The sequence below is a fragment of the Bufo gargarizans genome, chromosome 3 (genome assembly GCF_014858855.1).
Source record: "Bufo gargarizans isolate SCDJY-AF-19 chromosome 3, ASM1485885v1, whole genome shotgun sequence".
In the NCBI taxonomy this organism is placed as follows: Eukaryota; Metazoa; Chordata; class Amphibia; order Anura; family Bufonidae; genus Bufo; species Bufo gargarizans.
In genome coordinates, this window is record NC_058082.1 from 466,383,043 (window position 1) to 466,405,239 (window position 22,197).

Below are 22,197 nucleotides of genomic sequence, written 5' to 3' on the forward strand. Positions count from 1 at the left end.
ATCATGCTCTGCTGTAGGCTGAAAGATCTAGGCATTTCTTTCATGCTGGAAGTTGTAGTTCTGCAACTGCTGGAGAGCTGCAGTTTGTCTATCACTGGCCTAGGGCATAGCTTGCAGTTATTGCACGTGTGTGGTGTGTCAAATCTAGCAACGGGAAAAATTCAGATATAGGTGGATGTAGATGGTAATGCAGGCATTGGCGGTGGGCACACATCACAAACAGATTTTAACTATTGAAAGTTTAAAAGTATGTATATAATTTTTATTTTTATTTTTTCTTTTTTTTTTAGCAACTGCTACATTGTCGATTCAAATCTAAAGAAATTACACATTTTGCCCAAAAAGTAAGTTTAAAAATTCGGATTATATCGGTCAATTATGTTATTTCACATTAATACAAATATTTGAAATATTTCTCAGATGTCTGAATATCAAAAAGGGGAAAGAACTTGCCCTCGTCCTCCAACCAGGCGACGTCGGATTGAAGAAGTTGTAAGTACATGCTAATTGACATCGTGCAGTATTTTTCTTTAAAATGTTAAAGTCTAATGTCACCATGTGGGCCCCATACCGCACAATGTCACCATGTGGGCCCCATACCGCACAATGTCACCATGTGGGCCCCATACCGCACAATGTCACCATGTGGGCCCATCCGCACTATGGCACCATGTGGACCCCATACCGCACAATAATATTTTTTCTGACCTATTATTTTTTCCAATTTTTTGGGGGGGGGGTCAAAATATATTCCCACCGTGATAAATTTCAAATATGTTATCATCGAAATTGGACAAGCTCCACAGTATACTCATCAACTTCTATTTCATTAACAGATATATCTATCTATCTATCTATATATATATATATATATATATATATATATAAATAAATAAAAAAATTTTTTTGTTTTTATAGTCTCCGTCTTCAAGTGATTCCACAAGCCCAAGGCCATCACCAAGGCCGCAAAGTTCCAGAGGAATCACAGGGTTCACCACGGGGAGGTGTAGCTGGTATGGACCAGGACCGGACTGAAGTAAGAAATTTCAATATATTTTTATTAATTTATAGGTTCATTTTTTAACCTAATATATTTATTTGTTAAAGGAAACTTCTACACGATCCGCCAGACAGGATCCCCCAGTCCCCTCCAGAGGCCGTGGGAGAGGCCGTGGCGGTCGGGATGTGTAAGTATCATATACTTGGGTATTTAAAATTTCAATTCCTTTGAGAGTTATTTATTTTTTATTTTTTATTCAAGGTTTCTGCAGTCTCCACCAGGGAAGATAGGGAGTTTGTCATTCACAGCAGTGAGAATGAACTCCTTATCCAACTGGTGGAGGCTGCGTCCCTCACTATGGGACCCCTCCGACCGCCAACATGCAGACCATCATCTCACCCAGCGGCTCTGGAGGGATATTGCCAAGAATTCTTCTCTGGCTGGGAGGATCTCTCTGCGGCGGACCAAAAAGAATGTGGTAAGTACAACTTTAAGTCATGTATAAGGTAAACTACTCAACAATAATACATTACACTAACATTTTTTTATTTATTTTCAACAGTGGACAAGATTATCACTCGGTGGCGGTCAATCCGGGACCGCTTCAAGAGAGAGTACAATCGTGAGGTTCACGCCCCGAGTGGCTCTGGAGCCAGACCACAGAAGCCCTACGCCCACAATGAGGCGTTGGGGTTTCTGCGTCCGACGCTGGGCCTTCGAAGGTAATTGTTTACATTTTTTTAATTTATGAATTGTCTTTAATGTTTTTTTTTTTCCAGAAAGGTTTGGTAGAGACAAAGGATTCTCCCATCTTTGCATTCAACATTGTTCAGTAAAGGGACAATAGACCTAGACTTCTGTCTGTAATAGGATTAAGGATTCTTTCACAACTTTATCTCACTTGTCCTATTATGGTCTAAAGTTTCACGAAATCTAGACTTCTGTCTTGAACTTTGTGTGAGACAAAGGAAATTTGTATTTATTTATCTCATTCAATAAAGGACAGAAAGGAACAATAGACCTTGACTTCTGTTTGTAATAGGATTTGTGAGTCAAAGGATTCTATGACAACTTTTTTCTCACTTGTCCTATTCTGGTCTACAGTTACAATAGATCCAGAATTAACTCTTGACAAGGTTGTGTGAGACAAATCATTCTCTGATTCAGTTATCTAAAATTTGTCAAGCAAAGGTCAAAAAAGAACAATAGATCAGGTCTGGAAAATGGATCTAAAGTTTTGTTTAAAAATTTCTATATTGTGCTGCTGTATGATTGTAGTTTCAAGGAATGTATAGGCATGGGTTGAAAAGGAAGATTTCATTAGCCGAAAGGAAGAGACACGTTTGCCATTCCAATAATTCCTTCTTCATAATACGATTCTGACCTATAGTAGCATTCAATGTATTTGCGCCATACAATTTTTTTAGGGAATAATCTAGTCTGCACAATATTCAGTATACTATAACCTTGCCACAATATGAAGGATGGCCTTCTGCCTTTTCCGATGCATGCTAAACACTCCTTCACTGTTTTTGTAGCTACCACTTTTTGAGAAAGGCTATTCCTTGCAGACACTACTCTAAAATTCTAGATATTTAATTTAAATTTTTGTTCCTCATTTTAAACTATGTCCTCTTATAGTATTTTTTTATTTATAAATCTACTTTTTTCATTCATTATTCCATTACTGTATTTCATCATATCCCCTCTGTCTCGTCTTCATTTCCAAACTATACGTGTTGATATTTTATTTGTTTTTTTAAATTTATTGCACTATTTTTTATTAGATCTTCCTAACTATCTTTAAGTATATGTATGTTTCTCTCATGCAGCCATCTAGTTGAAAATGTTATTAGATACTGTATTTTTATAATAAAAGGCCTTTTTTTTTTCTCTCTGCAGAACTACCAGCAGCACTCGGGAGCCTGAACCCTCTCTTGAAGCGGACCCAGGACCGGCCGCCACCACCAGCCCTCCTGTCCCTCATTCACCTGTTCGGGTCAATCCTGGTCCCCTACCTGGTCCCTCTTTTCAACGTACGCTCTCAAGATGGCGAGAAAATGTGAGAGCTACGTTGAATCGCAGGAGACCAGGTAGGAGCCGTCGGGAAGACTATGGGGACCTTGTAGAGATCGTTTCTGATGCTCTGGAAGGTTTCGCAGAAGACATGCGTCGAGTTGTGGAAGACTTGGCACGCCGAGGGGAGGGGGCGGAGTCGGCACGTCAACTCTCCCAACACGAACATTTCCTGCAAACCATGGTCCCCCGGATGGACCAAATGAATCCTGAGCAGGTGCATGAGTTCCGTATTATGATGGAGAATGCGTCGTGGGAAATCCTGCACCGCCCCCCACCCACTACCTACCCCCCACCCACTACCTACCCCCCACCCACTACCTACCCCCCAACCCATGTGTATCAACACACTCAAAGTCTACCTTCCCATTCACATCATCCTTCCCTTTCCCAACCCCCCGAGCATGGGTACAATCTACCTTCTTTTTCTGCAACTCCCTCTCCTCCTCGCTATCATGCTCCTACTTCTTTCCCCACTCATTCTTTGTCCCATGCTCGGGAACAATCAACTCCCGACCCTTCCACTCACCACACCCCCAGAAATCCTGCATCCTTTCCCACGGCGCATCATTTTCAGTCCTCATCTGAAGACAGGGGGGCTTCTGCCGCTGTTCCAGGACGGTCCACTCCCCAACGCTACACCTCCCCTAAACGTTTTACCAAGTTCTAAAAAAATTTTGTTTTGCTTAAAAAATAAATTAAATTATTATTTAAAAAATTAAATTAAATAAAATCATTATTTTTCTGAATAAACTTTGTCTGTTGTTATTGTTTTTAGTAAAAAATGTTCACTACCGGTGTGGGTAAAGTAAAGTCTTGCAATTTTGGTATTTATATTTTTGTTATAAGAAAAATTATTTTGTCTACACCTGTAGTGATCATGACTGCTAGAGTGTAATAAATAACTTGGTTTCAAAAAGCTGATTATTTAGCAGATTCTAGCTCTTATAACAGTGTGCCTCCAGGTATTGCAAAACTGCAAATCAAAGCATGCCTGCACAGCCAAAGGCTGTGCTGTCATGCTGGGAGTTGTAGTGTAGCAACAGCAGTAGGCACGCTGGTTGTGAAATACTGTTATAGCTGATTGGCAAATGAACATAGTTTTTTCATGAGCCAATCTTGTTCTCCACATGAGCCCTTGTGGAACTAACGATACTATTGGATCATCATCACCAACTGTAGAATACTACAGAGCCTAAATTATTTAATTTTTATAATTAGCAAAGATGATGCGGTATTATCGTCATTACCACAGGGGACAGGAAACTAACATAATGTTGTAGTCTTTGACCTGGGTTCAGAGGCAATTAGTGAACAGAGCCCAGTCGAAGACTTCAACCCATGAAATGGAACCACACCAAAAAAAGGTCATTTGGATAAAAACACTATGTCTTTATCCATAATGACTAGACCTCTTTAGGGAAAGAAAAAAAAAACATTACAATAGTAGTGATAATTTTTATTTTTATTTTTACAATGATTAACCATAACAACATTTACAAAACATTATTTTGCCAGGGCACGCTACCTGCTTCGGAGACAAAATAATTGGCAAAACCGTCCCTCATTCTAGAAATTGCGACGGTAGATCGAGATGACACATTTTGCATCCTGGTCAGTGTACAATCTACATCTTGAGGGTCCAGACGCAGTGGTTCCTCAGATAATAGATAGTTATGTAACACCACACAAGCCTTAACAACATGATCAATAGTTTCTACTTTTAGGTTAATTGCCTTGTTTAGAACACGCCATTTTGCGACAAGTATCCCAAAGGCGCACTCCACCAGTCTTCTAGCTCTTGTGAGTCTATAATTGAAAATCCGTTTGGTGGAATTTAAATCACGGCTGGAGTATGGCTTTAAAAGATTTTCACACATTTGGAAGGCTTCGTCCCCTACCACAACAAATGGCATGGGAGGTCCATCTGTCCCTGGCAACGGTCTTGCAGGCGGTAATCCAAATTGTTTTGAATAGAGCCGGCGCCCCATAGCGGAGGTTTTGAATGCCATGGAGTCATTGGTCCGTCCGTATGCTCCGATATCCACAGCAACAAATCGATATTCAGCATCTGCAATTGCCATTAAAATTATTGAGAAATATTTTTTATAATTAAAATATTCTGATCCACTTTTTGAAGGCTTAACAATACGTATATGTTTTCCATCTACGGCTCCTAGACAATTTGGAAATTGGCAGGTTTGCATGAACTTGTCCGCTATTTGAATCCATCGTTCAGTTGTTGGATGCGGGATATAGTCTTCATGCATTGTCGCCCACAATGCACGGCAAGTATCCTTTACTATTTCACAGAGTGTGGAGATTCCAATACGATATTGGTAATGCAATGACGTTAGGGTTTCTCCAGTAGCAAGATACCTAAACACAAACAAAAAATTATATATATTTAAAAACATATATATATATACAAATATAAAAAAATATATAAAATGTTTTTTTTCGAATTTTTTTTACCTTATTGTCACCATTAACCTCTCTGATGGTGAAATGGGCCTTCTCATTCTGGTATCTTGCCTTTCGATGGTTGAAGAAATGCGCTGCAGTAGCTGGTCATAACTCTCAACCGTCATGCGCATATAATTGTAAAATTTTTCTGGATTTGCACGCAATTCCAAATAAAGTACTGAAAAAACACCTCTGGTCATCCTTCTGGAACTTATCGGGTGTATCCAATAACGACGTCTTCTTCTTTCAGTGTCTCGTCTCATCCATCTAGCTTTAAGAATTTGAAAACGCAGCCGGAGACGCAAGTGTGCAGGCAACATGATCCCAATAGGCTATGAATCTGAATTGAGGTGTACCAGGTTCTAATACTAAGTGGGAGGACTTTGTGAGGCACACCTACAATGACTAGAGGTGTACCTACAGTGGGACTACTGAGCCACACCTACAAATGACCATGAATAGTTTTTTTTTTTTGATTGGGAGGACATTTAGGAGGCACCTTTATTAGGCAAACGGATCCGCTGAGCGCATGCCTAAACGGATGCAGACGCAATAGACGGAGCCATTTTACGAGCGGATCCGTTCAATCGGATCCGCTCAAAGTATCACCGTTTGTAACCGTCTGTGAAATCCTTCAGACGGATCCGTTTAAGGCGGATCCGCCTGACGCTAGTGTGAAAGTAGCCTTAAGAGTTTGACAAATAATTATTTTATGACAAGACATGGAGGCTCCTATTGCATTAACTCTCTTTACTGATCTACCATAGCAGCAAAGAAAAAAAACTGGTATTACATAGAAAAAAAAACATGGTAACCAACTCCTCCCCACTATCCTAGTATATATAGGCTAAGCCCTCAGCGATCCTCCTCTTTCTTTGCTGCTACCATGGCAGATAAGTACTTTGTCCTTTGTCACGCTTTTATTGTATCTTGGTACTGTGTCAGATTCTTTTTCCTTGCCCCTTTTTGGAGAGTTTTATTTGCAGTGTTTTGTGTTTGCTCCTAGTCTCAGTTTGGGCTGGTTTTCTTCCACCCCTGGTTTATCCTTTTCCCTTTTGTTCCGTTTTTCTTTACCCTCATTTATTTTCCTTCTGAGAGGTATTCCGCTCTCCCCCCTTTTGCCGGGTTTCACCCCTACCTTGTGCTTAATCCTGTCCTGTCTTTGGTATCTCACGCCATCCTTTCTGTATTCTGCCCGAGATCTCGCGATATGCGGGAATTCGGGCGCCATCTTAGTTTCCCTCCTGCAGCTTTGCTGGCATCGCGTGTATTCACGCGCTTTGTCGGCTCCTCCTCCGTAATCTCGCTGCATTCTCGCCGCCATTCTAGTCGGGCACGTCTGTTCACACTGCCTGTCCCTGCGCTCGGCTGCTTCTGCGCCTGTTCGCCCATTTCTGCTTTCCGGTGAGTCTTTCTTCCACCTACTCTGGCGTTTCTAGCGCAGGTTACCAGGGCTCCCTCCCCTTACTTTGTGTTTTTATTTTCCTTCCTCAGACTCAGCACTCTGTGTTTTGGTGGTGTGGGGTGATATACTCCTTCCTCCTCATCTCAAGATGTCTGTTACTAGCACTCCTGCGGTCCCTACTCAGGACAATCCTACTCCTGTTGTTAGTCTCCCTTCCCTTGACAGAGTAGTAGATATTCCACCTCCTGAGGACCATGCCACTCTGCTGCAGCAGTCCATCTCCAACGCCATCATATCGGCTATGGGTTCCATGACTTCTGCTATTTCCCAGTCCATCTCCCAGGCGCTTGGCGCTCACCCAGGTCCCTTATATATCAAGCACTGGCTTTAGCGCAGAGTACACTGCCACCTGCCTCCAGAACAAACTTGACAGATGGCTTAGCTCCATCAATTAAGCATGCGGATATGCCGCGTAAAAGAGCCTGCCCACGCCAGGTGGAAAAATCGCGTGCGTGTAAGACGGCCAGGATGTTGCCTGAGCCCATGACTGACTCTGAGGGAGAGTCTATAGAGGAGGCACATGAAGAGTCCTTGGGCGACTCAGTGGATGTGTTGGCAGATGTGGCACTTGATCCTTCTGGGTCAGGACAGATTCCCTTAGTCATTAGGCCTACACCCACCCCTTCAGAGAGACAGCCAGGTGACCTGTTGATAGATTCGTTGGGGGAGCCGCTCTTTAACCCGGACAAACTCCACCACCCTCGTTCCATAGAATGGCTGCCCGCCACTCTGGTGACCCAATACTTAGAGGCCAAAATACGCACTCCCCTCTCCAGAGAGTCGCGCAACAAATTACACGCTGAATGTCCTCGCCCCATTATACCCCATAAGATTTGTGAGACACCCTCCGTCGATCCAAAAATGGTTCAATTTCTAGCCAAGACAGGTTTCAATCCTAAGAAAGGGCTAGATTCGGCTCTAAAGGTGGTACAAGATAAACTGTTGGACATCACTGGTCCATTGGCGGAAATATTCGATTTGGCAGAGGCCGCTAAAGCAGAGGGCAAGCTGGTTGACCCTGTAGAGCTGGGTGGATGGATCCAAAGAGCCATCTGCATCACGGGAAATGTTAACACCTCCCTAGCCATAGAGAGGCGCAAGGCGATTCTAATGAAGGTGGAGCCGAAATTGTCCAACCTGGCACTGTCTGAGGTGGGCAAAGAGGCCCAGGGCCTGCTCTTCGGTGAACCTTTCATCAAGGAACTAGGCAGATATGTGGGCGCCTTTACAGCGCTAGACAAAGCACAGTCTTCAATGAAGAGGGGCCGGCAGTTCCAGGGGCCGACTGTCCGGCCGTTCCTACTCCCATTCCCGGGGTATGGGAAGAGGCTCCTACACATACAGATCGTCCCTGCAGGATCAAAGACACCTCCTTTTTTCCTTCGCGAGGCGCTCCCGGATGATCCAGAGGCTTTAGGGGTGCCCCCAGCTCCAGACGACCAGTGGGTAAGTCCAGCCCGGTTTTCTCCTCTTCATTTTTCAGTACAGTCTGTCGGGGGCAGACTCCAGTATTTTTCCCATGTCTGGTCAGAGATCTCCTCCTACCCATGGATTCTAAACACTGTCAAGGGTTTTGTAATAGACCTAGTCGCCCACCCGGGGCTACTCCCTGCCCCACCTACACCATATCCCACTTCTTCCCAACACCAGCTTCACTCAGAACTTCTGGAGCTGTTCCAGAAAGGTGCAATAGAACGCGCTCCCACGCATTCCGAGGGTGTCATCAGCACTATGTTTTTGGTACAAAAGAAGGGTGGCCAGATGCTCCCGGTTATCAACTTGAGAGCCCTCAATTCCCTAGTACAATATTGTCATTTCAAGATGGAGGGCATCCATATACTGAGAGATATGCTCATCCCTGGCGATTTGATGGTCAAGCTAGATCTCAAGGACGCTTACCTGACAGTCCCTGTAGCCCTAGCTTCCTGAGACCTTCTCCGCTTCCATTGGAACTGCCAGATCTGGCGTTTCACCTGCCTGCCATTCGGTCTCTCCTCCGCCGCTTGGTGCTTTACCAAGTTAATAAAGCCAGTGGTTGCGTGGCTACACAGCAGGGGGGTCCGCATGATTATATACTTAGACGATATCCTCATTATGGCGCAGACCCCTCAGCCCCTATTACATCACCTACGCATGTCCATCAACCTTATCTCAAGCCTGGGTTTCATTTTCAACCAGGAGAAATCCTGCCTCAGCCCCTCCAATTCGATATAGTTTCTAGGATTCAGGGTGGACTCCCAGACCCTCCACCTTCCCTTGACCAAGATTCACGCTATCTGCAAAGAGCTGCGGCATACCTTAGTACGTCCTCACCTCTCCCTTCGCCATCTGGCTCGGATTATCGGACTCCTAGCTGCTTCCATTCAGGCTATCTTCCCGGCCCCTCTTCACTATCGGGCTTTACAACGCCTGAAGTTTTCTCACCTTCGGGCGGGGTCCTCCTATGCTGACACCATTGTTCTGGACAAAGAGACACGGGATAAACTACAATGGTGGATCCAGAACCTCACGGTATGGAACGGCAAGGCGATATTTGGTCCGCAGCCAGACCTTATCATCGAGTCAGACGCCAGTTTGCACGGTTGGGGCGCACACTGCGACGGGGGGTGCACGGGGGGCCTCCATATCAATGGCTTAGAATTGCTGGCGGGGTCATTTCAGATTCGCAGTTTCGCCAATGGCACCATCAGGTCTTGTATCAGATTGCGGATGGACAACGTATCCGCGGTCCGATACGTCAACGGCATGGGGGAACACGCTCTTTAGTCCTTACTCACCTAGCGAAGGATTTTTGGGAGTTTTGCCTAGCCCGAGGCATCATGGTAGTGGCGGAACATCTTCCTGGCCTGCACAATACCATGGCAGACTGGAACTCACGTTATATGTCAGATTCCAGCGACTGGAAGCTAGACGAGCAGGTTTTCCCTGCTTTATCATCTCACTGGGGTTCCCCCTCTATAGACCTCCCAGACCACAGTTTTCCACCACTTGGGACGTTTCGGTGGTTTTGAGATTCTTCTCGGACTGGCCGTTGAACTCACTGTTGTCCCTGTTGCGCCAATTGTCTGCTAAGCTGGTCACTTTGCTTTGTTTGATTTCCTGTAAAAGGGTCTCAGATGTGCGCGCCCTAGATCATGATGCCAGGTCGTTTACACCGGAGGGTGTCCAGTTTAATATCTCCAGACGGACCAAGACCAAGACCAATATCTGTTCGGTGGCGTATCCTGCTTTCCCTCTTTCCCCTCAGCTTTGCCCAGTTGCTTGCCTTCAAGAATACGAGTCCCGCACCTCCGTCTTTCGTTCGGTACAGTTCCCTCATCTGTTCATCTGTTTTTCGCAGACCTTTCACTCCAGTCACCAGTGTGACTCTCTCGCGCTGGGTGAAGTGGATCCTTTCCCTGGCAGGTATTGATACGAGTATCTTCACTGCACATTCAGTCCGCGGTGCGGCAGCTACCTCTATGACCATCTCTGGTGCTCGCCTGGAGGATGTCATGAAGTTAGCTGACTGGTCTAGGGTGTCCACTTTTCGTGAGTACTATTTTAGGCCACCATCTCATGCTTTTGCGTCGGTGGTTTCTCAGCTTTATACTTGCAATAGGAGCCGTGTCTTGTCATAAAATTTCATGATTTTCCTATTTTATGACGTAAAGTCATGATTTTATTAAAGACACGGAGGCGAGTATTGCCCCCCCCCCTTTTTTCTTTCCCTCCCGCTGCTGGGTTTTTTATATGGGGGTCTTTTGCACATTTTGTTATGAGTTTTATTCATGTATCATTGGTTTTCATTCTTTGTGAATTTCAGGAATTTGTGGTTTTTGGTCCCCTTTTGTTGTTCGCAGGTTGAGCGGCTTTCGCGGTGCAGATCGTGCCCAAGGTTCCAGGGGAGTTTTGCCTTGTCGTTAGTTCAAGTTACCATCTTCTGTTGAAGATCTCAGCTGTCAGGAGTTCCACTCGCTTCCGGTTCCAGGTCACAGTTGGCAATTGGGAGTTATTTTCGTTCCTGTGGTCTTCGCAAAGAAAGAGGAGGATCCCAGAGGGCTGAGCCTATATATACTGGGATAGTGGGGAGGAGTTGGTTAACATGGTTTTTCTCTATGTAATACCAGTTTTTTTTCTTTGCTGCTATGGTAGATCAGTAAAGAAAGTTAATGCAATACTCGCCTCCGTGTCTTTAATGACCCCCCCGTATCGGTGATCGCAGCAAACCGCAGGTCAATTCAGACCTGCGGTTTGCTGCGCTTTTTGCTGATTCTGATCCCTGCGGTCCCTGGCCGCGGGGATCAAACTTCAAAATGCCCCATATACATTTTTGGTATAAACGGCTGACATCGGTGATGCGATGTCAGACGTTTAACCCTTTCCCTACAGTGGTCCGTATGGTATGCTAAAGGCATAGATCTGTTCAGACAAAGTGTAAGTAAAATACAGTACAGTACAATATATATTGTACTGTGTTGTATTATACAGACATCAGACCCACTGGATCTTCAAGAACCAAGTGGGTCTGGGGAAAAAAAAGAAAATAAAAAAAAGTGAAAAAAAAATGAAAAAAATAAAAAAACATATTTATCACTAATTAAAAAAATTAAATTCCCTACACATGTTTGGTATCACCGCGTCCGTAACGACCTGATCTATAAAACAGTCATGTTACTTTACCCGAACGGTGAACGCCATAAAAATAAATAAAAAATAAAAAACTATGAAGAAATTGAAATTTTGCCCACCTTACTTCCCAAAAAAGGTAATAAAAGTGATAATAAAGTCGCATGTAGGCCAAAATTGTAACAATCAAATCATCATCTCATCCTGCAAAAATCATACCCTACCCAAGAAAATCGCCCAAAAACTGAAAAAACTATGCCTCTTAGACTATGGAAATACTAAAACATGATTTATTTGTTTCAAAAATGAAATCATTGTGTAAAACTTACATAAATAAGAAAAAGTATACATATTAGGTATTGTGGCGTCCGTATAGACCTACAAAAATATGTAATAGCAAGCGATCAAAAAGTCATATGCATCCCAAAATAGTACCAATCAAACAGTCATCTCATCCCGCAAAAAATGAGACCCTACTTAAGATAATTGCCCAAAAACTGAAAAAAAACGATGGCTCTTAGGCTATGGAGACACTAAAACTTTTTTGGGTTTTAAAAATGAAATCATTGTGTAAAACTTACATTAAAAAAAAATGTATACATATTAGGTATCGCCGCGTTCGTGACAACCTGCTCTATAAAATTACCACATGATCTAACCTTTCAGATGAATGTTGTAAATAACAAAAAAAACGGTGCCAAAAAAGCTATTTCTTGTTACCTTGCAACAAAAAATCATATGTAAACTAAACTAAACCTAAACTAGTACCAACAAAACTGCCACCCTATCCCATAGTTTCTAAAATGGGGTCACTTTTTTGGAGTTTCTACTCCTAGTTCTACCCGAGTTTCTAGGGGTGCATCAGGGGGGCTTCAAATAGGACATGGTGTCAAAAAAAACAGTCCAGCAAAATCTGCCTTCCAAAAACCGTATGGCATTCCATTCCTTCTGCGCCCTGCCGTTTGCCCGTACAGCAGTTTACGACCACATATGGGGTGATTCTGTAAACTACAGAATCAGGGCCATAAATAATGAGTTTTGTTTGGCTGTTAACCCTTGCTTTGTAACTGGAAAAAAAATATTAAAATGGAAAATCTGCCAACAAAGTGAAATTTTGAAATTGTATCTCTATTTTCCATTAGATCTTGTGCAACACCTAAAGAGTTAACAAAGTTTGTAAAATCAGTTTTTAATACCTTGAGGGGTGTAGTTTCTTAGATGTGGTCACTTTTATGGAGTTTCTACTCTAGGGGTTCATCAGGGGGCTTCAAATGGGACATGGTGTAAATAAACCAGTCCAGCAAAATCTGCCTTCCAAAAACCAAACGGCGCACCTTTCACTCTACGCCCCGCTGTGTGGCTGTACAGTAGTTTACGGCCACATATGGGGTGTTTCTGTAAACCGCAGAGTCAGGGCAATAAAGATACAGTCTTGTTTGGCTGTTAACCCTTGCTTTGTTAGTAAAAAAAAAAAAGGGTTAAAATGGAAAATTAGGCAAAAAAATGAAATTCTCAAATTTCATCCCCATTTGCCAATAACTCTTGTGCAACACCTAAAGGGTTAACAAAGTTTGTAAAATCAGTTTTGAATACCTTGAGGGGTGTAGTTTATATAATGGCGTCATTTTTGGGTGGTTTCTATTATGTAAGCCTCGCAAAGTGACTTCAGAGCTGTAGTGGTCCCTAAAAATTGGGTTTTTGTAAACTTCTAAGCCTTGTAACATCCCCAAAAAATAAAATATCATTCCCAAAATAATTCAAACATGAAGTAGACATATGGGGAATGTAAAGTCATCACAATTTTGGGGGGTATTACTATACATTACAGAAGTAGAGAAACTGAAACTTTGAAATTTGCTAATTTTTCTAAATTTCTGGTAAATTTGGTATTTTTTTATGGAAAAAAAAAATTGTTTGACTTCATTTTACCAGTGTCATGAAGTACAATATGTGACGAAAAAACAATCTCAGAATGGCCTGGGTAAGTCAAAGCGTTTTAAAGTTATCACCACTTAAAGTGACACTGGTCAGATTTGCAAAAATTAGTTATGTCCTTAAGGTGAAATAGGGCTGAGTCCTTAAGGGGTTAATAGCTGTTCTAAAGTGCATATACATGTAAAATTCATACGTGATAAAATCTATTCACCAATGGGATATATAACAATTAAGTTGTGCGTACCTATAACAATTGATCAATCTGAAGAGCACAGATGCGGTGGTGTAATACCACTATAGCGTCAGTTGGTGTGAATGATAAAATGTTGCTGTAGTGAGTGAACTTATGAGAAAAGCGATTCAGGGGGTTGCTAGATAAAGATGGCATAGTGTGTCATTGGATATACTAGAATGGTGTACTGTATGCACTATATGACTAGTAATGGCCTTAAGAGGCAAGTGGATGGGGGGGCAGAGGGATTTGTCCAAAAATGAGCGGCAGTGTGAGACATACCTGTGGAGAAGCTGCTGCTGGAGGATGCGCTGCTCCAGGCGTCTGGCATGTGCGGCGTCCAGATGCTGTGTGCTGAAAGTGTGCGCTGGGCCAGCAAAAAGAAGGGGAACATGGGCGGGGACAAGATGGCTGGGATGGGCGGGGATGAAGCGACCACCCCAGCTGGGTGGAGGTGGCTGGGTGATGCCGGAACATCGATGTAGGAGTGGGAGTGTTGGTGGGCGGAGACTGGTGCTGTGATGGGGCGGCAACCCTGGCTGAGCGAAGACAGTCATCCTGGGGGTGATACCTGGGTGAAAGGACGGTTGAGTGGGTAGGAATGAGGGGGGGGGGGGGGCAGATGAAGTGGGCTGGAATTATGGACATGATAGTGCGGCATAGTTGAGTAGGCGAGGGCGGTCAGGGGGTGCCATCTGGAATGAGTAGGGATCGCAGCGATGCTAGATGTAAATGAGGGAGACAGGGGAAGGGAGGGCGGAATGAGGGAGTAGGGTGGATATAAGGATGCTGATGGTGTGGATATGAGAAAAGAAAGCAAGTTGTTGGAAATTAGGTTAATTATATTTCGAAACATTTATTTTCTAGGCTTTCATTGAGACCATAAGGTTCCAGTGTTTGGCGTTTAAAGATCCAAAACATTTCTCTCCATTGTAAAGTCCGGAATCTGTCGGATCAGCTATCAGAGACATGTTCGATGGGCGTGATAGTTAACCTAGTGGGATCCTTGCCGTGTTCAGATTCTCATGTTCGCCCCATTCTCTAAGAGTCTGGGTAGTTCGACCTACATATTGCTGTCCACAGGCGCATTCTAGGAGATAGATCACATAACATGAGGAACAGTTCATGAGACTTTTGATAGATAATTCTTCGCCTGTAACGTTGCTCCTGAGAATCGTAATCCTGTTATTAATATTAGCACAACACTTGCATAAGTTGTGGCATGGGTCGATTTGAAGAGGCATTCCTTTACAACAATCACAATTGGATGGACTCAATTGTGTTTTATAAAAGGTACATTGATGACCTAATTTTTATTTGGAAAAGAAGAAGAAGTCCAAGCATTTGTGTCCTATTTGAATAACAAACATTCATGCCTCCTCCCACCTCCCTTCCCCTGTCTCCGCTGTATCATGTCCATGGTTCCAGCCCACTTCATTCCCCCCTCCTCATTCCCACCCACTCCATCGTCCTTTCACCCAGGCAGCATCAACAGGTTGACGGTCTTCGCTCAGCCGGGGTTTCCGCCCCATCGCAGATCCAGGCTCCGCCTACCAACACTCCTACGCCTACATCGATGTGCCGGCATCACCCAGCCGCCTCCGCCCAGCTCAGGTGGTCGCTTCATCCCCGCCCATCCCAGCCATCTTGTCCCCGCCCATGTTCCCCTTCTTTTTACTGGCCCAGTGCATGCTTCCAGCACACAGCATCTGGACGCTGCACTAGCCAGACGCCTGGAGCAGTGCATCCTCCAGCAGCAGCTTCTCCACAGGTATGTCTCACAGTGCCGCTCATTTTTGGGCAAATCCCTCTGCCCCCCCATCCACTTGCCTCTTAAGGCCATTACTAGTCATATAGTACATAAAGTACACCATTCTAGTATATCCAATGACACACTATGCCATCTTTATCTAGCAACCCCCTTAATCGCTTCTATCATAAGTTCACTCACTATAGCAGGCATGGCCAACCTGTGGCTCTCCAGCTGTTGTAAAACTACAATTCCCACCATGCCCTGCTGTAGGCTATTAATCACCATCCTCTTATAAACGCCAGCTTTTATCTGTCATCCTAAATTGGCGCTGTTTTATGCTTTCATCTATTTATTTTTTTATCTATCCATTTATATATATTCATTACTCTTTTTGGTTTCTATTCTTGTATTTTTCATTTTTTTCAATTTCTTTGCACCCATCACTCCTATTTGCCTTCTTTGTGGTTGCACCCAATATTAGGTGCAAAAAAAACTGGTGAGCAGAACCATACTTCCTGTGTTTGGAGGCTTTTTTTTTAACAAACTTACCCTATGAGCGCCTTTTTCCTCCTGTGGGCACGTTTTGCTGCTTGGACATAAAAGGGTTCCCTTGGTCAGTCAGAACCTCTTTAGGCAGACCCACTCGGGAAACATGTCCATTAACTCCTTAGCTATGAGTTTGGCTGATGTATGACACAGTGGCACCGCCTCCGGGTACCGAGTGGCGTAGTCGAGGATGACCAAGATGTGTTGGTGGCCTCTAGCGGACTTCGGTACTGGGCCTATGAGATCCATAGTGATCCGCTCGAATGGAACCTCAATAATTGGGAGAGGGATCAGGGGAATATGGAATTGTGGCTGGGAGTTAATTATCTGGCAGGTTGGGCAAGACTTGCAATACTCTTCCACCTCTTTGAACACACTGGGCCAGTAGAACCGCTGTAGAATCCGGTCCTGCGTTTTATGATGGCCCAGGAGTCCCCCAAGAACATGTTGGTGGGCTAACTCCAACACAAGCTTGCGATACGCCTTGGGCACCACCAGCTGTTTAATATGTTCACCTCGTAGTTGATTTATCCGGTACAGCATCTCCTGTTGAACCACAAACTGGGGGAACATATACTCAGCCCCCGGTTGTTGCGGCTCATAATCAACTATTACCACATTTTCCCAGACTCGAGACAGAGTCGGGTCCTGGTGCTGTGCTCTACCAAAATTATCCCCAGAGACGTTGAGGACTGCCAGCTCAGGACCCGGCAGCAAGTTCTCCACGTCTCCCACCATCACACTTAGCTGTCACGGACGGTGTACAGGAAACAAGACAAAGCAACATGCATATATGACTCACTGGATCCAAAGCTAAGGAACCATAAGGGAGACCCCTGCACAAGACCTGAGACTTTCCCTGGCTGCTCAGCCTATGCAACGATCCCAGAGGTGGATGGTTGCATATCCAAGTACCTCGACTATATAACCCCTGAACACCCTACAATAGTGAGGGGACACGACCACCGGCTCCCTACACCAGCCACGGAGGGAGTCAGGGTCACCTGGGATCCAGCAAACAGAAAATAACAGATAAATGTTCAGCACTTAACTTTGTAGCAGAGTGGAAAACAAGATAAGCATGCACACACACTCCAGGAAGAAGTATTAGCCACCCAGTAATGCATTATGGGGCGGAATTTAAAGGGATGCAATCAGTCCAACCACATGACAGCTGAGAGAGGCTAACGAGATGAGGAACTGAACATCACAACAAAGAAACTCAAGGAGGAGGTTCTGAAAGGCTTCTGTCAGAGCTTCTCAGCTGTCTGGTTGTGACAGTACCCCTCCCTCTACGAGTGTACTCCGGACACTCAGAGCCCACCTTCTCCGGATGGGACCTATGGAAAGCCCTGATGAGACGAGAGGCCTTAATGTCCGTCACTGGGACCCACATCCTCTCCTCAGGACCATAACCCTCCCAATGTACAAGGTACTGGAGAGAACCGCGGACAAGCCGAGAATCCACAATCCTAGAGATCTGAAATTCAAGATTCCCATCAACCATAATCGGAGGAGGAGGCAAAGGCGAGGGTACAATGGGTTGAACATAAGGTTTCAATAAGGACTTATGAAAAACATTATGGATCTTCCAAGTCTGAGGAAGATCAAGATGGTAGGCAACAGGATTGATGACAGACAGGATTTTGTAAGGCCCAATAAACCTAGGACCCAACTTCCAGGAGGGAACCTTCAATTTGATATTCTTGGTAGACAACCACACCAGATCACCAACATTCAGGTCCAGACCAAGCACACGTCTCTTATCTGCCACACGCTTATATCTCTCACTCATGCTCTTTAGATTATCCTGAGTCTTTTGCCAAATAGATGACAAAGACGAGGAGAATCTGTCCTCATCAGGTAAACCAGAAGACCCCTCTCCCGAGAAAGTCCCAAACTGCGGATGAAACCCATATGCACCAAAAAATGGTGACTTATCAGAGGACTCCTGACGATGGTTATTTAAAGCAAACTCAGCAAGGGACAAAAAAGAACACCAATCCTCTTGATTCTCCGCCACAAAACAGCGCAGATATGTCTCCAGATTCTGATTGACGCGCTCTGTCTGGCCATTCGACTGCGGGTGGAAAGCAGAAGAGAATGACAACCGAACCCCCAAGCGAGAACAGAAAGCCTTCCAGAATCTGGAAACAAACTGCGTGCCCCTATCAGAGACTATGTCTGAAGGAATACCGTGCAATTTGACAATGTGATCAATAAATGCCTGCACCAGCGTCTTAGCATTGGGCAAACCAGGAAAAGGGATGAAATGCACCATTTTGCTAAAACGGTCCACCACCACCATAATCACAGTCTTCCCTGAGGAATGAGGCAGGTCCGTTATGAAGTCCATGGACAGATGTGTCCAAGGACGGGAAGGAATGGGTAAGGGAAGGAGAGGACCTGATGGCCGTGAATGAGGGACTTTGGCACGAGCTCAAGTCTCGCAGGCTGCCACAAAACCCTCAACCGACTTACAAAGCGCAGGCCACCAGAATCTCCGAGCGATGAGATCCAGTGTGGCTCTTGCCCCCGGGTGCCCAGCAAGGACCGTATCGTGGTGTTCCTTAAAAATCTTGTGTCTTAAAGCGATAGGCACAAACAACCTCCCAGGAGGACAAAGATCAGGAGCCTCTGACTGGGCTGCCTGCACCTCTGCCTCCAATTCAGAAAAAAGAGCAGAGAGCCACCACACCTTCAGCCAAAATGGGACCCGGGTCTTCAAAATTCCCGCCTCCCGGAAAACAACAGTGACAGGGCATCTGCCTTCACATTCTTAACTCCAGGGCGGAACGTGACAACAAAATTAAACCTAGAAAAGAACAAAGACCATCTGGCCTGTCTCGGGTTCAGACGCTTGGCTGACTCCAAGTAGGCCAGATTTTTATGGTCAGTAAATACGGTAATAGGGTGTCTGGCTCCCTCTAGCCAATGGCGCCATTCCTCAAAAGCCAACTTGATGGCCAACAATTCCCTATCTCCCACATCGTAATTTCTCTCTGCGGAGGAGAGTTTTTTCGAGAAAAAGGCACACGGTCGCCATTTGGCAGGAGAGGAACCCTGAGACAAGACCGCCCCCACACCCACCTCAGAAGCATCAACCTCAACTATGAAGGGTAAAGAAATATCAGGTTGCACCAAGATGGGAGCGGAAGCAAAACTCTCCTTGATATTAGAAAAAGCCTTACGCGCCTCTACTGACCAAGAAGAAAAATCTACCCCCTTTCTGGTCATATCAGTGAGTGGTTTAACAATAGAGGAATAATTCAAAATAAACTTCCTGTAATAATTGGCAAAGCCCAAAAAACGCATCAGCGCCTTCTGATTCTCAGGAAGCTCCCACTCAAGCACAGCGCGGACCTTCTCTGGGTCCATGCGAAAACCAGAAGCGGAGAGAAGGAACCCGCAGAAATTGAATTTCTGGAACCGCAAACACACATTTTTCCAGTTTCGCATATAATTTATTCTCCCGCAGGATAAGCAAGACCTGACGTAAATGTTCCTTATGAGTTTTGAATTCAGGAGAAAAAATCAAAATGTCATCCAAATACACTAATACAAATTTTCCCATCAAATGATAAAAAATGCTGTTCACGAAATGCTGAAAAACGGCTGGGGCATTCATTAAACCAAAAGGCATAACCAAATTCTCAAAATGACCCTCAGGGGTATTGAAGGCCGTCTTCCATTCGTCTCCTTCTCTGACCCTGACCAGGTTGTATGCCCCTCTTAGATCTAATTTGGAAAAGACTTTAGCCCCAACAACCTGGTTAAACAGGTCCGGGATCAGAGGAAGCGGATAAGGGTCACGAATAGTGATACTGTTCAGCTCCCTGAAATCCAGACAAGGTCTTAAAGAACCATCTTTTTTCTTAACAAAGAAAAAACCAGCGGCAACAGGTGACTTCGAGGGTCGTATGTGTCCTTTTCTCAGACTCTCAGAGATATATAAGCACGCATAGCGATCCTCTCAGGTTGGGAAAGATTGTATAAACGAGATTTAGGCAGCTTGGCGCCTGGGATGAGATTAATAGGGCAATCGTAATCCCTGTGCGGGGGCAAATCCTGAACTCCACTCTCAGAGAAGACATCCGAAAATTCAGAGAGAAAATATGGTACAGTCTTAGCAGCAACCTCAGAAACAGATGTCGTGAGGCAATTCTCTCGCAAAAGTCACTCCAACCATTTATTTGCCTCGCTTGCCAATCAATTGTGGGGTTATGTTTAGTGAGCCAGGGTAGCCCCAACACTAGAGGAGTAGGCAAACCGCTAAGGACGAAACATGACACATCCTCAACATGAGCATCACTCACAATTAAACGGATATTGTGAACTATGCCCTTTAATTATTTCTGAGAAAGTGGAGCGGAATCAATAGCAAAAACAGGAATATCCTTTCCCAAAGTGCGCACCTGGAAACCATGAGTTATTGCAAATTGATTATCAATGAGATTGACAGCTACTCCACTATCCACAAAAATCTCACAAAAAATGTTCTTGCTCTCTAGCGCCAGGACAAAACGGGAACTACAAGCAAACGGAAAACCTTCAATCTCCGCCTCAACCCTGCCAATAGTAACAGACGGAACATTTTTAAAAGATTTTTTCCTGTTTGTTTCTTTATTACTCCCAGAAAACTGCCTGAATCTCCTAGAAGGACAAACATTTGCCAAATGATTTATACCTCCACAACAAAAACAAACCCTCCCATGCGAGCTGAATCTTCTATTGTCAGAAGCAATCAACCCCAGCTGCATGGGCTCCTGCTCAGCAGGGGCTGACAGCAACCGAGACCCCTGCGCACAGAATGAGACCGCTGCACTGTCCTGGGACTGAGTATGACAGGAAGGGGACATCTCTCCTCTCTCTCTAAGACGCCTGTCAATACGAACGGCCTGAGACATAGCAGAGTCCAAAGAAATAGGCCTCTCATGAAAGGCAAATGCATCTTTCAATCCCTCTGAAAGACCATGGCAAAATTGACTTCGGAGTGCAGCATCATTCCAACCAGTATCAGCTGCCCATCTCCAAAATTCTGAGCAGTATATTTCTGCGGATTGTTTTCCCTGGCATAATAGACGTAGTCTAGACTCAGCCAGAGCAATACGATCCGGATCATCATATATCTGACCCAGGGCTGAAAAGAATTCATCCACTGAACGGAGAGGCCGTGCCCCCTCCGGCAGCGAAAAGGCCCAAGACTGAGCGTTACCCCTGAGCAGCGATATAATGATCCCCACCCTCCGTTCCTCATCACCAGAGGAATGGGGAAGAAGGCGAAAATGGAGTTTGCAAGCCTCTCTAAAACGCACAAAATTCTCACTACCCCCGGAGAACGTATCTGGGAGCGAGATCTTAGGCTCAGAACAAACTCCATGAACGCAAGCTGAACCGGTCACTTGAAGCTGAGAAAAAGTCTTACGGAGATCAGCTACCTCCAATGAAAGACCCTGGAAGCGTTCAGCCAAAAGTGAAACCGGATCCATGCTTGAGACGGTTTTGGCGGCTTATAATGTCACGGACGGTGTACAGGAAACAAGACAAAGCAACATGCATATATGACTCACTGGATCCAAAGCTAAGGAACCATAAGGGAGACCCCTGCACAAGACCTGAGACTTTCCCTGGCTGCTCAGCCTATGCAACGATCCCAGAGGTGGATGGTTGCATATCCAAGTACCTCGACTATATAACCCCTGAACACCCTACAATAGTGAGGGGACACGACCACCGACTCCCTACACCAGCCACGGAGGGAGTCAGGGTCACCTGGGATCCAGCAAACAGAAAATAACAGATAAATGTTCAGCACTTAACTTTGTAGCAGAGTGAAAAACAAGATAAGCATGCACACACACTCCAGGAAGAAGTATTAGCCACCCAGTAATGCATTATGGGGCGGAATTTAAAGGGATGCAATCAGTCCAACCACATGACAGCTGAGAGAGGCTAACGAGATGAGGAACTGAACATCACAACAAAGAAACTCAAGGAGGAGGTTCTGAAAGGCTTCTGTCAGAGCTTCTCAGCTGTCTGGTTGTGACATTAGCGGGTTGTCTCCCCCTCTTCCACCGACGTGGCGGTCACCCCTACCGCTTGCCCTTCTGACTCAT

At 44.8% G+C, this 22,197-nt stretch overlaps 2 protein-coding genes across 2 annotated transcripts; one reads left to right on the top strand and one right to left on the bottom strand.

The window, feature by feature from the left end:
• The first annotated feature begins 181 nt into the window (after nucleotides 1-181).
• Nucleotides 182-3,746, top strand: LOC122931675. The gene is made up of 6 exons (XM_044285743.1): nucleotides 182-247; nucleotides 291-344; nucleotides 421-492; nucleotides 1,262-1,478; nucleotides 1,563-1,722; nucleotides 2,903-3,746. The coding sequence occupies exons 1-6, from the start codon at nucleotides 182-184 to the stop codon at nucleotides 3,744-3,746; spliced, it is 1,413 nt and encodes a 470-aa protein (XP_044141678.1).
• Nucleotides 3,747-4,572: 826 nt separating this feature from the next.
• Nucleotides 4,573-6,115, bottom strand: LOC122931676 (protein ALP1-like). Its single transcript, XM_044285744.1, has 2 exons — nucleotides 5,552-6,115; nucleotides 4,573-5,455 (listed from the first exon to the last, which is right to left on the bottom strand). The coding sequence occupies exons 1-2, from the start codon at nucleotides 5,860-5,862 to the stop codon at nucleotides 4,573-4,575; spliced, it is 1,194 nt and encodes a 397-aa protein (XP_044141679.1). The 5' UTR covers nucleotides 5,863-6,115.
• Between the last annotated feature and the right edge of the window lie 16,082 nt (nucleotides 6,116-22,197).